Source organism: Salvelinus alpinus, chromosome 20 (genome assembly GCF_045679555.1).
Source record: "Salvelinus alpinus chromosome 20, SLU_Salpinus.1, whole genome shotgun sequence".
In the NCBI taxonomy this organism is placed as follows: Eukaryota; Metazoa; Chordata; class Actinopteri; order Salmoniformes; family Salmonidae; genus Salvelinus; species Salvelinus alpinus.
The window spans coordinates 35,931,340-35,951,857 of record NC_092105.1 but is presented as its reverse complement, the minus strand read 5'-3'; the positions used below and the strand labels follow the sequence as shown (position 1 = coordinate 35,951,857).

General features: G+C 41.7%; 1 protein-coding gene and 1 pseudogene across 2 annotated transcripts; one reads left to right on the top strand and one right to left on the bottom strand.

Moving 5' to 3' along the window:
* The window catches only part of LOC139547113 (N-myc-interactor-like), a 6,241-nt pseudogene extending 5,520 nt beyond the window's left edge, over nucleotides 1-721 (bottom strand).
* On the top strand, nucleotides 719-20,518 carry LOC139546758 (protein mono-ADP-ribosyltransferase PARP14-like). Of its 2 annotated transcripts, none has more exons than XM_071355507.1 (26): nucleotides 719-1,092; nucleotides 1,399-1,589; nucleotides 1,694-1,715; nucleotides 1,935-2,114; nucleotides 2,558-2,797; nucleotides 2,925-3,167; nucleotides 3,267-5,332; nucleotides 5,533-5,665; nucleotides 8,022-8,126; nucleotides 8,234-8,308; nucleotides 8,515-8,691; nucleotides 8,821-9,005; nucleotides 9,095-9,143; nucleotides 9,291-9,395; nucleotides 9,528-9,590; nucleotides 9,705-9,881; nucleotides 10,062-10,237; nucleotides 11,231-11,339; nucleotides 11,435-11,554; nucleotides 11,664-11,726; nucleotides 11,856-12,032; nucleotides 12,164-12,346; nucleotides 12,508-13,149; nucleotides 13,361-13,524; nucleotides 15,115-15,289; nucleotides 15,510-20,518. In XM_071355507.1, the coding sequence occupies exons 1-26, from the start codon at nucleotides 921-923 to the stop codon at nucleotides 15,803-15,805; spliced, it is 6,288 nt and encodes a 2,095-aa protein (XP_071211608.1). In that variant the 5' UTR covers nucleotides 719-920; the 3' UTR covers nucleotides 15,806-20,518. The 2 variants fall into 2 exon arrangements, with proteins under 2 accessions (XP_071211608.1, XP_071211607.1); XM_071355506.1 differs by having other exon boundaries at nucleotides 1,691-1,715.

Here is a 20,518-nt window from a genome sequence, read left to right as displayed (position 1 = left end):
GCCGGTCAAATTGACAGAGGGGTGGACATTCTGAACCTTGTTTGAAGTCAGTTATTTTTGTAGGAGCTATTGAAATTAGAAACATTGAAAAACACAGAAAAATTGCGTGAGATGAAAATAGACAAACTAAAAGGTCTGCAATGTGTAGGCCCGCTGAGTGTACATTCTGAACCTTGTTTGAAGTCATTAGGTCACATGACCAAGGAGCTATTGAAATTTTGAATTTTAAAACATTTATGTAAAAACGTGTGAGATGAAAATGGACAAACTAAGGGGTGTGCAATGTGTAGGCCCACTGAGTGGACATTCTGAACCTTGTTTGAGTCAAATAGGTCACATGACCAAGGAGCTATTGAAATTCGAATGTAAAAAAGTTTAAACATTGTTTAGGCTCCCTAACTAATTCATCTAGGAATACAAAATGCTGCTCACATTTCCACATGTTTATTAGCTTTGGAGAGCGAATGAATGTCCAAATCGTGAAAATAAGACCTGTTCAATGTTGTGCGCAATTTTTCCAATATCATGACACTTATTTGGAGTCTGTGACTCAAGTGGTTTGAAAGCGCGAATATCCGTCGAATATCCCATTTGAAACTGGCTTTACCTCAGTGGAGAACCGATTCTCTTTCTTGTTCAGTAATACTTCCAAGTTCCTCGAAGTCACGAGGTTAAAATCAAAAGTGAAAGTTATTTTATGCACTATACAGGGCGCAACCATCAGGGCACAACACAACATATTAGCACGGGTTTTCCATAATAACCGAAGTGTTATTAGTGTCGAATTTCAGAATCGTCTTTCCCCTGAGACACGAACTGTCACTTCAACAGGACAGGTGAGCAATCAAAGTTTCTGAAATAAGAGTCATACAAATATTATCATGTTTCAATCAATATAGGTCGACCTAATTGTCTGAATAATGACGGAAAAAACAGTGATTTTGGAGGGTCTGCCAGACGACCTAGACAAAATTAGATCCAAGTTGGATTTGTACTTCAAAAACAAAAGAAGGTCTGGAGGAGAGGTATTACAAATTCAAGACTATCCTGGGGACAAGAAGAAGGCTCTGCTCGTTTACCTCGAAGATGCATGTAATTATAAAAATATTTTGAAATCAAGATATTTACATGCTGTCAATTTAGACACAATCTGATTGTGAATAAATTAGCCTAATTATACAGTGTATCTATTGTGCCCAGGCCTATATCTGAAGTATTGTGATAAACAGTTAATGTAAACAATCTAAGTATTTTGACAAAGTTCTGAAGCACCAAGATTGTGTTCAGTAATGTAATGTCTTAGGAGCCAAAACAGCAGAATCTGGTTTTGTACAATGGATTAATTAGGCCAAGACTACATATACTGTACCTAATGATGGTATTTGATCATTTCCCCAGCTCTGCAGAAAGTGTTGGCTAAAAGAGATCATAAGATAGATTTTAAAAAACCCATTGGGGTGGTTGAGCTTCAAGTGAAACTGAAAGAGAATGGCGGTGAAACAAAAGTGAAGAATATTAAACCACCTCTCTTACCAAAAAGAGACAATCTGACTCTTGTGGGGAAATCTGCACTCAACACCAAAGAGAAGGTGAGCATTTGTTTATTTGTTATATTGCATATATTGCAAGTTTGCCATATTACAATATTTTGACATGTGTTTTTCTGTGCCTGTCTTTATCTGTGATGTAGCAGCCAGTGTCAGATAGTCAAGCAGGTAAGACTGATATTCATAAAGACACTTATTCATCAATATATAACATCAATATGGGAATCACATTCATGTCAATTCTCTCTTTCTCTTTCTCTCGCTCTGTGTGTGTGTGTGTGTGTGTGTGTGTGTGTGTGTGTGTGTGTGTGTGTGTGTGTGTGTGTGTGTGTGTGTGTGTGTGTGTGTGTGTGTGTGTGTGTGTGTGTCTTTCTGTTTATTTTTCAGATTCAGTGGAGGATAAGGATATTAAAGCAGACACATATACACTGCTTGTTAGAACCACCAAGGAACTCGAAAAGGAGCTCCTTAAATTGTATTTTGACCAGTTTGCATCGGAAGAAGAAGGGGTCAGCATTACAAGACATGGCAAGAATAGCTGGATCCTCAAACTGTCCTTTCAGTCAGGTAAGGAGTTATTTTACATAGACTTATATAATAAAAAAATTCTTTCCTCAAATTAATATTATATTGTGGATTTACTGTATGTGGGAGTTATTAACCACGCACTTGGATTTATTTTACTGTAATCAGTGTACATTTCCACTTTGTGCCTGTTGGAATAAACACTGTAATTAGATCTGCCATACTTGTTTATCATTCAGAGGTTACTTTGCTATGACTGTAAAATGGAATGTCTCATCTCAGCTGGGAATAGGGGTCATGAGGAAATGCTTCCTTCCCAGTCACAAGAACACAATGGCTGCTATTTGAGTCTTTGCATTTTAGAGAATTTACATTGTTACATTACATGTCATCTACTTATATCAACAGGTGAACATCATATGAGTTTATTTCTTGAGTCTGTTTGGACAATCATGCCCACCAATAAATTCTTTACCTCCTGTCAGATGCAGAGAAAGTCCTTGCCAAGAAGGAGCATCAGTATGGCATTTCTGTGGAGGTGTACAATGAGACTGCTGTGGAAGGGAAACTGGACAACAGGCGCTTCGTCCTGACTGGGTTTAATGAGAGCTGCAAGTGCGACATCATCTCTCTGTTCATCGGCAGCTGCAGCCAAGGGGCTGAGCATGCCTGGGAGATCATGGACGATGGAGACAGAGTAGTGGTCAGCTTCAAACAGAACATTGGTGGGTCCACAGATACATCAAAAAGATGTATACACAATATCTCTAATATTACGCCATTAAATTAAGTTCAATGACCAAAAAACGGCATACAATACTAATCTAACTATTAACATTTTATGTTATGCAGACATAAAGTCCTTCCTTAGGAAATGTTCATCAAAGAAGTTCCAGGGCATGGAGATCGGGGCGTGTCGTTTAGAGCTGACAGACTCTGTGCTTGTCCAGGGAGACATGAGCCAAATCAAAGGAGGAGTGGAGGAGGCCCTCAATCTCTACTTCTCCAGCAAAAGGAGCAAAGGAGGAGATATCAAGTCCCAGATCTGGGTTACCAAGGGCAAGAGCATGGTCATCACCTTTGAAGACTGTCATGGTAGGCCCCTTTTCAATTACATTATCCTCTAGAAATAGGATGACGTTTTAAGCTAACGTGTTCAGTAAATAATTCTGCCCTCTGTTCACCTTATTTCAGTTGCCTATCAGGTGGCGGAACACAAGCATCATTTCGGTGGGGTGGACCTCATAGCTCAGCTATTCTACTCCAGTCTGCAGAAGGCGTTAACAGGGCAAACAGCTCCCCAATCAGACATCCCTTCTAACATAGCCCTTTGTCTCAGTTCAGCACTTTTCGACTTCATTAAATGTGATGAAGCCCGCAAGCAGGATTTAACAACTGGACTACGTAAGGTCAATGCTAGCATCTCCTTCAATATGATCACAGAACCCCCACAGATGGAGCTGGACATGACCATGGAGAAGGAGTCCTTGGGCATGCTCAGACTGGGCCCTAAATGGGGAAGAATTGCCCGGAGAGAGGCTCTGGCCTTGCTAGAGAAATACAAAGAGGTTCAGCTGCCCACAGCGGTGGAGGTCTGGGAAAGGGTTGAGAATAGTTGTCTTGGTCTCAAATCCTCTGATGCCAGCATCTCTTACAAGAAGAGCAATGGTGAGATTGTGGTGGTAGGAGTGCAGAATGAGGTGAAGACCCTTGTGGAGAAGATTGAGCACATGGTGAAGAAGGTCAGTGATGAGCTTCAGATGGAGAGGAACACAATAGTAAGAAAAATCTCACTGGACTCCAAAGAGAAGTTTGAGATCATCTGGGATCTTGTCTCTGGCAAACTAGTGGACGTGGAGTTTTCCAAAGATGAAGAAAGTTTCATCATATGTCTAAAGGGTTTGGAGAACAAGGTGAGTACCGCAGAAGGTGTTGTCCATGAGGCAATGGGGAATGTTGAAACCAGACTGCTTAATGTATCAGTGCCTATGATGGAGTTTTTGAAATCTCTGGACCTGAAGAAGTTTGAGAGGAAGCATTTTGCCCAGAACCACATATCGTCTGTATTCCTCCTTGGTGATGGTTCCATCCAGATCCTTGCAGAAAGAGCTGACATCCAGAGAGCTGAAGACACATTACATGAGGTCATCAAAGAGGAAGTCATCAAACTCACACCAGACCAAGCCCATGTGACCAATGGCGAACAATGGACACAGTTCTTTGCCATACTTAATGGCGACCTCAAATTCACCAAGAACAACCACAATGTCAGCATCTCAGTAACACAGGAGAAGATTGGAGTCTGTGGATTCTCCAGTGTGGTGGCAGATGTGGCAGGGAAGTTGAGGGGATACCTGGACAACAAGAAGCCGGAAACAGTGGATGTCTCTCTCAAATCAGTCCAGGAAGTAGAGTTTGTGGCCTCTTGCATGAACCTCTCAGAGGTCCCTGAAATCAAGGTTCTGGGCGTGACTATACTGCCATGCAAAACACTAGGATCTCCTTGTCTGAAGATCACGGCAGCGAGTGATAAAATCAAAGAGGCCGTAGATGCAGTGAAACAGCAGGTCAGTACAATTACAACGGAGAGGTACACATACTCCAAAGCCGGAGAGTCCAAAGTCCTAGAGAAAAACCAAGTGGATCTGCAGTCTAAGTTCAAGGATTTAGGGTGCAAACTCTACCTATCACCAGTGATTACCCACTGTCAGAAATACAGATACAACATTGAACGTTGCTTCACTTTAACTGTTGGTCAGGGTAACATCTCCAAACATGCTGCAGATGCTTTGATCTGCCCTCTGAGCAGCAGTCTGTCCTTTGATACTCCGATCGCCAAGCAGTTCCTTCGGATTGGTGGGCCTGATATCGGGAAGGTGTTTGACAAGTTCCTGAAGGAGAGGCAGACTCTACAGCCAGGAGATGTGGTCTTGTCCAACCCAGGCACCCTTGGAGCTCAGCACCTCATCTATGCAGTGATTCCAGTATGGGGGAAGAACACCTCAACTCTTAAAAATATCAATCTACAGTTGACGGTCCAGAACAGTTTACTGAAAGCAGACATCAAGAAGTGTGTCTCCATATGTATGCCAGCGATGGGGTGCGGTACCTTTGGTTTTCCCGTCACAGAGAGCTGTGCAGCAGTTATCAAGGGAGTCCTCGGTTTCATTAAACAGAAACCCCAACACCTGAGGAACATATTTGTGATAGACTCCGATGCCAAGATAGTGGGGGAGTTCCAGTCAGCCATTGAAGGAGAGGTAAGTCCACTTCTCAACATTCCATTCGATGTTTAGTGTTTGTTTATAATGCCACCTGGCTATACCTGTGATTAACATACCATGTCAAACCTTGGTACATGGTTGGGTTTGATAAAGGAGGAAATGTGCAGTGTTATTGTAAATGGGGTCAAGTATTCCTGTTGAAAGTCAAACCTCTTCTTGTCCACTTCATTGAACAGGGTTATCGTCGACAACAAATAACCAACAAAACAGCAACAGGCACAACTCCAACTGCTCCCTCTGCAGCCACTGCCCCACATAACACACATCCACCACCAGCCCTAGTGGCTAAGCCAGGCTCAGACATCAAAGGTTAGTTCCTTCAACCATACTTTTTGTATAATCATACCATACGGTTGAATACTGCAGGAAACCTATAGCATGCCCTGTCCTCACAAAATGATTTCCAAGTTTTTAGTATAAGGTTTTTCAAGATGCGTGATGAGAAGTATGTTTTCATTGTAATATTTCTGACAGGCAACTTTCTAGTTCCGCCCATAACCTTTGGACTTCATAGCATTCCCAGAAAGCATGGAATATTGAGTAATTGTTAGTTTAACACTTAAGACATGACCGTTATGCTGTAGAATTTGTGAATTTTGTCTTTTGTATAATACATTCTATACATTCGTTTATATTGAATTAAGCAGACATTTTAGTTAACTTTAATTTCATTAGTTATGCTCCAACATTCCCTCCATCTTGTGCCAACATCAATTATTTTTAAGTCTTGGTTCCAATAGTTTATTTATTTTTTCTGAGATTGTCAGTTGGATATGTTCTCTGCCAGGTTTTGTATATCTTACCTATCATATGAGCATCCTTTTCTGACTCAGTGTCCAAAAGATTTCAAATAAAAAATGTTGTGATATGTAACTTTTATTTTGCATGTATTTGAAAATATCTACATTGGTCAGTCCAAAACTAAATGTGTTTCCAGTTACCAAATAATTTACAGTTTCTGTGCCTTTAGTTTTCCATTTGGACCAATTTATCGGGGAATTCTTAAAAGCCATCCAAGGATTGTTCCTAATGTTCCTAATGTTTGGTATACTCAGTGTATATGTCGCAAGTAAAAACATTGGGTAGCGAGTTGATACAATTCATAGTCTAGAAGGTTAAAACCACCCTCAGACTTGAGCAGGCTTGAGCCTGTTTCTTATGCTGAGGTCTATAAAGCACTGAAGGCAATAGACACTAAAATGTCTGCAGGTCCAGACAACCTGGATCCCTACCTCTTAATAATAGCAGCTGGTATTATTACTGAAGTCTGAATCCCTAGTGAACTCAGTTAAAAAAACGTCTTCATTGAAAATAACATACTGAGCAGAGTTCAGTCTGGCTTTAGATTGGGGCACAGCACCACAACTGCAGCTATGGCAGTGGCAAATTACATCATTAATGCACTTGATAAAAAGCAACATTGTGCTGCTCTGTTTGTGGATTTATCAAAGGCATTTTATTAATTTGACCATGAATTGTTGCTAGGAAGACTCAGTAACATTGGTCTCAGTGAAGGGGCAGTAAATTGGTTTAGGAACAATTTTTCTGACAGATCACAATGTGTACATACTGACAATCACAAGTCTAGCTTTCTTGAGATGAATAGAGGTGTGCCCCAGGGTTCCATTTTAGCTCCTGTGTTGTTCTCAATTTCTATTAATGATTTGGGAAATGGGATGCAACCAGAAAAGTTACATCTAAATGTAGGTGATACAGTCATATATTCATCTTCTCCTTCTCTGGTTCAGGCTGTTCAAGAGCTCCAGACTGCTTTTCAGTCACTGCAGGCCTCCCTTAATGGTCTCAAACTGGTCTTGAATGTACAAGAAACAAAATTCATGACCTTTACCAGAGCTCGAACTCTGCCAGAGAAGGTTAGCATTGTCACATCTGGTGGCTTATCTATTGAAAGAGTGTCATCCTACAAATACCTAGGTATATGGTTGGATGACAAGTTGTCCTTTAAAGTTAATTTAGCTAATCTTGTGAGGAAGCTTCAATTGAAATTGGGTTTTTATTTTCGTAATAAGGCTTGCTTCCCGCTTATGGCTAGAAAGAAGCTTGTTCAGGACATTTTTCTCTCTGTAATTGATTATGGTGACTTGTTGTATATGCATGCAACCTCCTCCGTCTTACAGAGACTGGACTCTGTTTATCATGCATCCTTGCGCTTTATTACAGATGCCAATCACTCACCCACCATTGCACCTTGTACCGAATGGTAGGTTGGACCTCACTTTATATGCACAGGAAGCTACATTTGTATGTGTTCATCTACAAAGCCCTTTTGGGTAAACTCCATCTTTACCTCTGCAGTCTGGTCTCCTTCACCACCAGCAGTTACCATACCCGGTCTGTTAGGTGGTTGTCCCCAGGACATTCACAGTATTAGGCAAGACAGTATTCTCTTCTTGTGCACCAGAGGCATGGAATAGTCTACAATCCATGCTTCATCTAGATATGTTAGTGCCACTGAATTAATGAAAAATAGTTTTGGGAGACTCTTACGGAGGAGTGTAAATGCTTTTTTTAGGCTGGATCATGTTGTGTGTTTTAATTCTGTAATGTATTGATTGTTGCTGCCTACTTTTTTAAAGAATGTCTTCGTTGGGGTAATTGTGTCATTTAATTAGATCTGCTTTCTTCATTTTTATTCTATTAACAGTGATTATTAGTGGAGTGTCAGTGATCCTGAAGAAGGGAGACATCACCAAAGAGACAGTGGATGTCATAGTGAATTCCAACAACCATCATCTGAATCTTAATTCTGGCAAGTGTGTTTTAATGTTTTTAATGACATGTTCACGCGTTTTGTTTTCAGTTTGTTTTCATTTGACGGTGTACGGTAAGTCTCTAACTTATGTCTTATCTCAACAGGTGTGTCTGGAGCCATCCTAAAGGAAGCTGGGAAATCAGTAGTGGATGAATGCAGAACAAGGGTACAATCACTTGGTAAGGTATACTTTTTAATTCAACCTTCATTTATCCAGGAAGTCCCATTTACAAGAGGACTTAGTGAAGCGATAATACTTGATATGATAAGATTAGGTTATAAAATGAATATTTCCAGAAATAATATAGTATTCAGCTTGCTACCAGACCATTAGTGTTGAACCTTAATCACAGAATACAGATTTTTTTTGTCCCAATTTCCCCAGGTGTCCTGAAGGACGATGATGTTGTGCTCTCATGTGGTGGGAAACTGAACTGTAAGAACATAGCTCAGATAGTTGGGCCCAAGAATGCTGCAGATATCACTACCTCCATAGAGAAGGTCCTTAATCTGTGTGAGCACAGGAAGGCAGTCACAGTGTCCATTCCTACTATTGGCACAGGTGATTCAACTGAAATATATTGGAAAACTAAATGTTCCATTCCAGTGTAACTTGTAATGATTAATCAATCAATTTATTTGTTTCAATTGATCTATTTCTCACTTTGGATGCTGATGTCTTGTGCTTCAGGGAAAGGTGGGATTGAGCCCAAAGATTCCATCAAGGCCATACTAAAAGGACTGGAGAGCCACATATCACAGATGCCTTCATCCAGCATCAAAATCATCTTCATAGTGGCCTTTGAGCAAAAGATCTTTGACCTCTTGAGAGATTACTTTAACGAAAGGAACCTGGGCCCACACAAAATCGAGCAGGTAGATTTAATTCACCTAAGGCTCATTTGAAAATGTTTTGTTGTTTTGTTGATGAGTGTGATAACTAGAGGTGATGGGTTTTTATCTAGGCTCCATCAACATCTACACCTTCTCAGTGCAGTCTTCCCCCAAATCAAGGTCTGACTTTGATACTTTGTTTGAATTTGAAATTAATTAATATTTGTTTACATTTGAAATTAATTCATTATGTCCTATTTTAAAATGTGCATTGGTATCATTATCACAATGTGTGTGGGTGAAATGTTGACCTTTTCCCTCCCCTAGTTAAAATCCATGGTGTAAGAATTGAAGTGAGGAGAGGCGACATCACTCAAGAAACTGTCAGAGGTATCGTGAATACCACCAACTCAAGTATCAGCTTAACAAGAGGTCTGTATACTGAAAAAAAACGACATAAAATGTTACATTGCTAGCGCACTCCGGAAAATATGATTTATTCTGTTGATATAACTTTCTTCCTACCTACTGGATACAACCTCATTTTAAACATGTTCTCTTCAGGAGTTAGTGCTGCGATTCTCAAAGCAGCTGGGAGCGCAGTTGAACAGGAGTGCAAAACCATTTGTGAGTGTCTCCCATCTCAGGAAAAATGTACCCTGTGGTGTATCACAGCCATTCTGTCTGACTCTTTTCTCTCTCTCTGTCTCTCTGCGTGTGTCATCTGCTTTATTTCTACAGGCCCTCTGAGGGCTGATGCAGCAGGGGTGACCAGTGGAGGGGCCCTGCAGTGTGACTTCATCCTCCACATGCTGGTGCCCCACTCTGTGGCTGACACTACACTACGAGTCACCAAGGTGCTGAAGTGCTGTGAGGACAAACAGATCACAACTGTGTCCTTCCCTGCTGTGGGCACTGGTAGGCAATGGTTTATTAGTGGTTCAGTGTTATTACAGGTTATTATAAACAGTTGTTATTGTAGGCTCCCAACATGCAGGCATTTTACTTTGTTGAGTTATCCACAGCTATTGTCCTATTTTTCAGCTACAGCTAATGCAGTGATTCAAAAACATTTAATAAAAAACGTTCTCATTGTAGGAGGTGGCGGCCTTAATGGTGCAGACTCCATTGGTGCCATCCTCCAGGGCATCCAGGATCATCTATCACAGTGCCTCGTTCCTACCATCATCAAACTGATCTACATTGTCATCTATGAGGACAAGGTCCTGCAGGAGTGTCAGCTGGGGCTCAACCAGTGGAAGACTAGACAGATGGTATGTTAAAGCTAGAATCCGTAATTGAAACAATAACAAAGAATTTTGGAGAACCACTCTCAGATCTATAGACAGAGCTATGGATGCAAGGACTGGCCATCCATGATTCAAATTATAGTTTTAAACATGTTTTGAGGATAAACAGTGTTTGTTTATGTTTATGTTGTTTCTAAACATTGGAGTAAAACAAGCTTATATTTTGGGTTCTGGTGGGGTACAACATTTCAACTAAGCTCATGAGGCATTTATAAGTTATATTCTTCAAGAATCAATGGGTATATATCATTCATTTTATAAGTCCAAAAATGTATGTAGCTAAGGATTCTAGCTTTAAAGAAATATAAAAAATGTACTAACTTTGTAATAATAATGTCATAATATTGCCATTGTTAATAGAACTTAACTTCAGACCTACTGTGGATGTATAGTATACTTACACTTAGTGTACAAAACATTAGGAACACCTGCTCTTTCCATGACAGACTGACCAGGTGAATCCAGGTGAAAGCTATGATCCCTTATTGATGTCACATGTTAAATCCAATTCAATCAGTGTAGATGAAGGGGGGAGACAGGTTAAATAAGGATTTTTAAGCCTTGAGACAATTGTGACATGGATTGTGTATGTGTGCCATTCAGAGGGTGAATGGGCAAGACAAAATATTTGAAGTGTCTTTTAATGGGGTATGGTAGTAGGTGCCAGGCGCACTGGTTTGAGTGTGTCAAGAACTGCAACACTGCTGAGTTTTTCATGCTCAACAGTTTCCTGTATGTGTATCAAGAATGGTCCACCACCCAAAGGACATCCAACCAATTTGACACAACTGTGGGAAGCATTGCAGTCAACATGGGCCAGCATCCCTGTGGAACGCTTTCCACAGGGATGGGGGTGCAACTAAATATTAGGAATGTGTTCCTAATGTTTTGTACACTCAGTCTACATTACTGTGTATAGTTATTGTTTTTAAACCCATTCTTTGGATTCTCAACCAGGATAAAGATGATCTTTGTAGTGATGATGATGATGATGATGACAGTGACTCTGAGGATGATGATGATGACACCAGCTCTGGGGAAGGAGACGGCAGCAGTGGCCAGACAGGTTTGTACAGTTCCAATGTATTACAGCATGTGATATTCTGCGACAGTTGATGTCTGCTACTTATTCTTCCTCTGTAACCTTTACCCTTTATCCAGGAAAGACCATTGAAGCAATAATTGGGCCAGTGAAGGTCAAGGTGGTATGTGGGGACATCACTAAGGAGAAAACAGACGCCATCGTCAGCAGTACAAACTCAAGCCTCGATCTGAACTCAGGCAAGATCCCTATTCCAACTTTCAAATCAGCTAAACATATCTGATATTCTTTCATCATAAAGGTCTTCAGGTGAAGATAATTACACTCATGTTGTTCCTCACTGTGTAGGTGTTTCAGGAGCCATTCTAAAAGCAGCTGGACAGTCGGTTGTGGACGAGTGCAAAGCTTTAGGCATGAGTCTTCCATTTCTTCCATAAATACAAACAAAGTAAACAAGAATTAAAATATGGGTAGCTGGGGAAAAAAGTGGTGTTTGTGTAAGAAGTTAGACATGCTAATGCATTTATTTTCTGACCCCAGGGACCCAACCCAATGATGGTGTTGTCATGACCAAACCTGGAAACATCCAGGCCAAGCACATAATTCACATGGTGGGGCAGACCAAGGAGAAGGAGATCACCAGCTCCATGCTCAAGGTGTTGAAGATGTGTGAAGACAAGAAAATCCAGTCGGTCTCTATTCCAGCACTTGGAACAGGTAGGCATAATACCATTGTAGTATCGTTGTTAAAAACCTAAAAGTGCCATTTATTATTTGCTTTGCATGTACTGTAATGATAAAGAAATACACTAGGCACCAAAAACACAAATGTTTATGCTCCTGTACAGGTGCTGGTAACTTGGGAGCAGTGGAGGTTGGGAATGCAATGTTGCACGCAATAACTGAGCTACAGAAAACCATCGGAACCCCATCAGTTAAAACGATTCACATTGTTATATTCCAAACCAAGATGATGAAGGACTTTGATGAGGTTATGAAAAAGTTCAAAAAGGTGACACCCAAGACTGCTGGTTAGTAGTAACCTAATCGTCTTCAGAAATATGACTATATAAGCCTTTAAAATAGTTTCTTTACAAGTGTTTAAGCCTTTCCAGGTGTTTAATCTTTTCCACAAGTATTACTATGCATGTTTCTCATATATTATTTATGTATATATTTACTTCTACAACAGCCAAAAAGTTATCAAAAACGTTAAAAGAAAACACACCAGCCCAGCCTGCTCCTACCAAACCAGCCCTGTGTTTGGCCAGCGCCACAGCAGCGGTGGTCTTCCCCAGTATGGAGGCTGAGGTGTACGGGCCTTCCCCTGCCAGCCTGGCTCAGGTGAAGAAACTTCTGGACGAGCTGGTCTCTGAGGAGTGCGTTAGCCAGGACCTGCCCTCCAGCCACCTGCCCCTGCTGCTGGAGCCGCAGAAACAGGCCATCGTGGCCCTGAGCCAGAATAACCAGGTCCGTGTCCTGGTAGCATCCCCAAACAAAGTCACTGTCTCTGGGAAGAAAGACGACGTTTTTTCCGCTGTCCTCCAGATTAGGGACTATCTGCTGGGGGCGAGGGACAGGGATAACCGGGAGGGAGAGGAGAAGAGGATGAGGGAGACGGTGCGCTGGGAGGCCGGAGAGGGAGAGGCCTGGGGAGAGCTGGATCAGAGTCTCAGCTATGACCTGGAGCTGGCCTGCCACAGGAAAGACAAGAGTTTTAAATATAACCACCAGGGGGAGACATTCACTGTTGATCTGAGCGGAATGCAGCAGACTGACAGCAAAGGGACCATCACCAGGGTCAAAAGGAGCCTTGTGGCAGATTCTGACACAGGTAATACCTTGGTTATATGTTTAGGAAAAGCTTTATAGTCAAGCATCATTTATAGTTCATACAAATGTATAGTTTATCAAAAGTGTATAATACAGAGCATCAAGAGAATAGGAATTGAAATAATAAAAATGTATTTGATAATAACTAATTGATCCTGAGTTTTTACATTGATGATCTGTTCAATGGTTTCCTCTATGCTTCTGTTTTTCAGCTGTCATTCAGTTCCCACGTAGCTGGACCAGAATGGACGGCAAGGATCTGGAGATAGTCACACTGGCTCCTAACTCAGGGGAGTACCAGAGCATAGAGAAGGAATTTGTTGCAACCTCCAAGAAACCAAATACTAAAACACAATCAACCGTTCAGATTGTCCAGGTAAATTAACTATTACTGATATGATATACACTGAACAAAAGTATAAACGCAACATGCAACAATTTCAAAGATTTTGCTGAGTTACAGTTCATATAAGGTAATCAGTCAATTGAAATAAATAAATTAGGCCTTAATCTATGGATTAGGGAATACAGATACCTTGTTGGTCACAGGTACCTTTTTAAAAAAGGTAGGGGGGTGGATCGAACAAAGCAGTCAGTATCTGGTGTGACCACCATTTGCCTAAAGCAGTGCTACACATCTCCTTAACATACAGTTGATCAGGCTGTTGATTGTGGCCTGTGGAATGTTGTCCCTCTCCTCTTCAATGGCTGTGCGAAGAAGCTGGATATTGGCAGGAACTGGAACATGCTGTCGTACACGTCAATCCGGAGCATCCAAAACATGCTCAATGGATGACATGTCTGGGGGGTATGCAGGCCATGGAAGAACTGGTACATTTTCAGCTTCCTGGAACTGTGTACAGATCCTTGCGACATGGGACCGTGCATTATCATGCTGAAACATGAGGTGATGGCGGCGGATGAATGGCGCGGCGGATGAATGGCACGACAACGGGGCCTCAGGATCTCGTCACGGTATCTCTGCATTCAAATTGCCATGGATAAAATGCAACAGTGTTCGTTTTCCATAGCTTATGCCTCCCCATACCATAACCCCACCATGGGGCACTCTGTTCACAACGTTGACATCAGCAAACCGCTCACCCACACCACGCCATACACGCTATCTGCCCAGTATATTTGAAACCTGGATTAATCCGTGAAGAGCACACTTCTCCAGCGTGCCAGCGGCCATCGAAGCTGCCTTCAGTGGGCATTTGCCCACTTAAGTCGGTTACAACGCCGAACTGCGGTCCGGTCAAGACCCTGTTGAGGACGACAAGCACGCAGATGAGCTTCCCTGAGATGGTTTCTGACAGTTTGCAAAACCCACAGTTTCATCAGCTGTCCGGGTGGCTGTTCTCAGACGATCCCACAGGTGAAGAAGCCAGATGTGGAGGTCCTGGCTGGGCTGGCGTGGTTACACATGGTCTGCGGTTGTGAGGCCGGTTGGACTTACTGCCAAATTTTCTAAAATGGTGTTGGAGGCAGCTTATGATAGAGAAATGAACATTAAATTATTAGGCAACGGCTCTGGTGGACGTTCCTGCAGTCAGCATGCCAATTGTACGCTCCCTCAAAACTTGAGACATCTGTGACATTGTGTTGTGTGACAAAACTGCACATTTTAGAGTGGCCTTTTATTGTTCCCAGCACAAGGTGCACCTTTGTAATGACCATGTTGTTTAATCAGCTTCTTGATATGCCACACATGTCAGGTTCATGGATAAGCATGTCAAAGGAGAAATGCTCACTAACAGGTGTAATCAAATTTGTGCACAACATTTTAGAGAAATAAGCTTTTTGTGTATATGGAACATTTCTGGGATCTTTTATTTCACCTCATGAAACGTGACCAACACTTTACATATTGCTTTTATATTTTTGTTCAGTGTAGATTATATACAACCAGGAGATGAATGTAGTGCTTGTATTACTGACAATATCTATAATGCTTTATCAACAGATCCAGAGGATTCAGAGCAAGGACCAGTGGCAGAGGTACGCAGTGAAGAAACAGGCGTTGGATAAGAAGTATCCTAAAAACAAGAATGAGCTGAACCTTTACCATGGCACCACCAAAGACATCTGTCAGAAAATCAATGCCTGTGGTTTCAATAGGAGCTTCTGTGGGAGAAACGGTAAAGAACATTCTTTATCAACTCTTACACTGTCCTCTCCATTCACATAACAGTAATGCACTGTAGAGCTTAATCAAACAAAGATTCAAACAAATTATCACTTAAAAAACGGTCTCGTCATTATAGATTCCTGTCGTGAAACCCTCCATTTCATTCCATATTTAACTTCTTGAAACTTTCTTGAATCATTCTGTTTCTTTTGGATTTTCTTTGGTTTCAGCTACTGTTTACGGGGATGGGACCTACTTTGCCAAAGAGACGTGGTACTCGTGCCAGGATGCCTACTCCAACCCAGACGCCAGTGGGCTTAAGTACATGTACCGTGCCAGGGTGCTAGTGGGTAACCCCTGCCTAGGGGTGCGGGGCATGAAGGAGCCGAACCTTCTGAACCCAACTGATCTCCATCAGGGCCTGCATGACTGTGCTGTCAATGACCTGCAGAATCCCTTTATTTATGTGGTGTTCTGGGATGCAGGGGCCTACCCTGACTACCTCATCAGCTTCAAGACTGTCTGAGAGAGAGAGGCGCCTGTTGGACTTTTTTTTAAAGAATACAGCACTGAAATGCCAATACTGCAAAATGTAACATTTGCACTCTATAAACTGTAGAAACTGCACTATATATACAAAAGTATGTGGACACCCCTTCAAATTAGTAGATTTGCGCTTTCAGCCACACCCATTGCTAACAGGTGTATAAAATCGAGCACACCGCCATGCAATCTCCATAGACAAACATTGGCAGTAGAATGGCTTTTCTCAAGAGCTTAGTGACTTTCAATGTGGCACCATCATAGGATGCCACCTTTCCAACAAGTCAGTTAGTAACATTTCTGCCCTGCTAGAGCTGTTCCGGTCAACTGTTAGTGCTGCTTATTGTGAAGTGAAAATACCTAGGAGCAACAACGGCTCAGCCGCCAAACAAACAAGGCCAAACAAATTCACAGAACGGGAAAACCGAGCGCTGAAGCGCGTAGCACGCAAAAATTGTCTGTTCTTGGTAGCAACACTCACTACCGAGTTCCAATCTGCCTTTGGAAGCAATGTCAGCACAATAACTGTTTGTCGGGAGCTTCATGAAATGGGTTTCCATGGCCGAGCAGCCGCACACAAGCCTAAGATCACCATGCTCAATACCGAGCATCAGCTAGAGTGGTGTTAAGCTCGCCGCCATTGGACTCTGGATCAGTGGAAACGCATTCTCTGGAGTGATGAATCACGCTTCACCAACTGGCATTCCGACGGACGAATCTGGGTTTGGCGGATGCCAGGAGAACGCTACCTGCCCCAATGCATAGTGACAACTGTAAAGTTTGGTGGAGGAGAAATAATGGTCTGGGGCTGTTTTTCATGCTAGGCTAGGCCCCTTTGTTACAGTGAAGGGAAATATTAACACTACAGCATACAATGACATTTTAGACGATTCTATACTTCCAACTTTGTGGAAACAGTTTGGGAAAGGCCATTAACTTTTTCTGCATGACAATGCCCCTGTGCACAAAGCGAGGTCCATACAGAAATGGTTTGTTGAGATCGGTGTGGAAGAACTTGACTGGCCTGAACAGAGCCCTGACCTCAACTCCATCGAACACGTTTGGGATGAATTGGAACGTGACTGCGAGCCAGGCCTAATTGCCCAACATCAGTGCCTGACCACACTAATGCTCCTTTGGCTGAATGGAAGCAAGTCCCTGCAGCAATATTCCAACATCTAGTGGAAAGCCTTCCCAGAAGAGTGGATGCTGTTATAGCAGCAAGGGGGGACCAACTCCATATTAATGCCTAGTGTTGTCGTACTCAAGACCTGTCTCAGTCTTGAGTCCGGTCTGGAGATCACATATTGAGTGTCTTGGTCTTGTCTCGCTGTCGGTCTTGTCTCAGACAGTGAGGACTAGTAATGTCTTCTCAAGACCAGAAAAATGTTTGCAGTCAGAGTGCAGTATAACTGTAGTTAGAGCCAGTATAACTCCAGTATACTGCGTCCAAAATACGTTTTTTTTTACTGCAGTAATTTTGCAGTGTGACTGCAGTTACAGTGCAGTATAACTGCAGTAATTCTGCAATTACTGCGTCCGAAATACCAGTCGACTGCAGTTTCAAAACTGCTATCTTTTAAAACTGCTAAAAAACTCATTATCAGCTTCCATTCAGTCAGCACATAAAACCGCATAGCCAGGCCAAATATATACACACCTTTCTTGAAACTTTAATATCTTTACATGATCTATTAGAGACATGTTTGTGCAGCTGTGAACCTATAGGCAGGCCTTCAGTGTGTGACTGGTTTGTGATTCTGAAAGGCCAGCAACCGTAATAACAGCACATTCATGTAGGAGAGTGCACTTTTTGTAAAACACAAAGGACCAGTGGTGTAGTGGAGGGTATACGCAGGTATAAACCATATAACCACTTTTTTATACTCACTTCTTATTCCCTAATGATGTGTAGAGGAGGTACGATTTATCAATTATGTAGTACAATAGAGAAATCATGCACAAAGTAGCCTACACAATCGCAAAGCACGTGAAATAAATGCACATGCGTGCTGCTCATATAGCCTAGTTTCAGCGGAATATCATCTGCAGGCAGCAGAAGTGTGCAGCACTCAATTGGATTTGAAATGGAGCAGCTCACAGAAGAATGACATCGGTAGCCGGTAAAGTAAGAAAGACGGTTCAATTTATGATATCTACCAGTAAATTACTCGTTGGTTATTACTGCATTGTCGGAACTAGAAGCACAAGCATTTCGCTACACTCGCATTAACATCTGCTAACCATGTGTATGTGACAAATAAAATTTGATTTAATAGTAAATGCTAACTAAGGCAACAACGGGTACGCAAACCATGTGTTCAAAAATTTTACCCCGATGTGTTTACTTAGGAGGCTATTTGTGATGCTCAATTGTCATCATGCGCTGTTTGCATCAGGGGCGTAGACACCCACTGTAGAGCTAGTACCTGGCAGGGCCGTCCAATCAGATTGATGTTGTTTAAGCATTGTTGTTGACTTAGACCTTTTTTTATTTTTTCAATTAAAATAGTGTGATTTTGAGAGTGAATATCTGATAAATCTATAGGAAAACATAGGATTTTTCATACAGTGTTCCTTTCCTTCGCTGGGCAGGTCGTTTGGGAACTTTTTGGCAAAATTAGAGTATACCCACTTCTCCAGGCACCACTGCATAGGGCCGATGGAAAGACAGCAGTCACACACAGTATGATGTTAAACGATAAGCAGTCCATGAACTCAGATATAATAAGCCTGTAGGTCCTAATCATAAGAATACAAAAACACAACCATTCATCAATCACATTTATTTATCAAGCCCTTTTTACATCAGCAGATGTCACAAAGTGCTATACAGAAACCCAGCCTAAAACCCCAAACAGCAAGCAATGCAGATGTAGAAGCATGGTGGCTTGGAAAAACTCCCTAGAAAGACAGGAACCTAGGAAAAAACCTGGAGAGGAACCAGGCTCTGAGGGGTGGCCAGTCCTCTTCTGGCTGTGCCGGGTGGATATTATAAGTGTACATGGTCATTAAAAAGGCCAGATTGTTCTTCAAGATGTTAAAATGTTCATAGATGACCAGCAGGGTCAAATAATAATCACAGCATTTCCCAATCGAAATGTACTATTCCTTCCCATTGCAAAAAACATTTCACGTTTAGCACACAAAGTAACCAGTGACCTAAAGTTTAAAGTGAAGCTGACAGTGTTTTAACTACTTTGCAGATATGAACAAACAGACCATAATATCATACCTGTCAAAAATATCAAGTTCTGATACAAATATCAAGTTATGCTACAAAACCAACTTCATAAGAGGTTTTAAAAATAGGTTATATTTGACTCAATGTTCCATGATGTACAGTAAGGCATTGTTGGCAGAATAGATGGAGGCAGTTCAATGCATAATTAATATAATCCACCAATACATTTCTTGGTAGTCCAAAAAATATTGCTATCAGGTTGTAAATCACAGCTGACCTGGTACATTGTTTCAATTTCAATGACTCAATATTCTAGAAGGCCCATTGTTCCCCACTGTGTTTGGGTTGGTAATAATTTGTAGTGGCTTTATTTTACTTCAGCATGCATTCTTTTCACTATTCTGAACATCTAAAGAATCCATATGTTCTGAAATATGAACACTGAAATACTGGACATTTTGAACTCTTGTTATGGTAATGATTTGTCAAAATTACAATCATGGCCTCGGTCTTGACTCGGTCTCGAACCCCTTGTCCCGATCTCGGTCTTGACTCGGTCTCGCCCCTTGTCCCCCTCCCAATCTCGGTCTTGACTCGGTCCCGAACCCCTTGTCCCGATCTCGGTCTTGACTCGGTCCCGAACCACTTGTCCCCCTCCCGATCTCGGTCTTGACTCGGTCTCGGACCCCTTGTCCCCCTCCCAATCTCGGTCTTGACACGGTCTCGGACCCCTTGTCCCCCTCCCAATCTCGGTCTTGACTCGGACTCGATTTGCCCGGTCTTGAATCGGTCTTGCTTTAGGTGGTCTTGAACACAACACTGTTAATGCCCATGATATTGGAATGAGATGTTCGACAAGCAGGTGTCCCACATACATTTGGTCATGTAGTGTAGTTTAGTGGTAAATAGTAGGCCTAATGCCTTAACATTATATTGTATTGATTTTCCTGTGAGGGTTCACTAAAAGCTGCCTTTGTTTGGCACAGAAAAGCTGTGAACTGTACACTATTACGTTTAGTTTCTTTTTGAAATTCTGACAACACCCATGTCAAAATAAGTATTCTGGCTTTTATGTCTCAATATATATAATCTCTGCAAATCACGAAGTGCCTCTTCTAACCTGTCCAAGTGCAGCCAAATAGTGTGGCTCAGTTGGTAGGGCATGGCACTTTGTGGGTTTGATGCCCACGGGTAACCAGTATGAAAAAGTATGAAGTATGCACTCACTATAAGATGCTATGGATAAGAGTGTCTGCTAAATGACTAAAATGGAAATGCATAACTTAATGTCCTGTCTTTACCCAAATAATGTTCTCAGGGTGTTCGTATATACTGTGTTTTCACAAAGTCTTCACACTCCTAGACTTTTTCCACATTTTGTTGTTACAGCCTGAATTTAAAATGGTTTAAATTGAGATTGTGTCACTGGCCTACACACAGTACCCCATAATGTCAAAGTGGAATTATGTTTTGACAAATTTTAACAAATGTATTAAAAATGAAAAGCTGAAA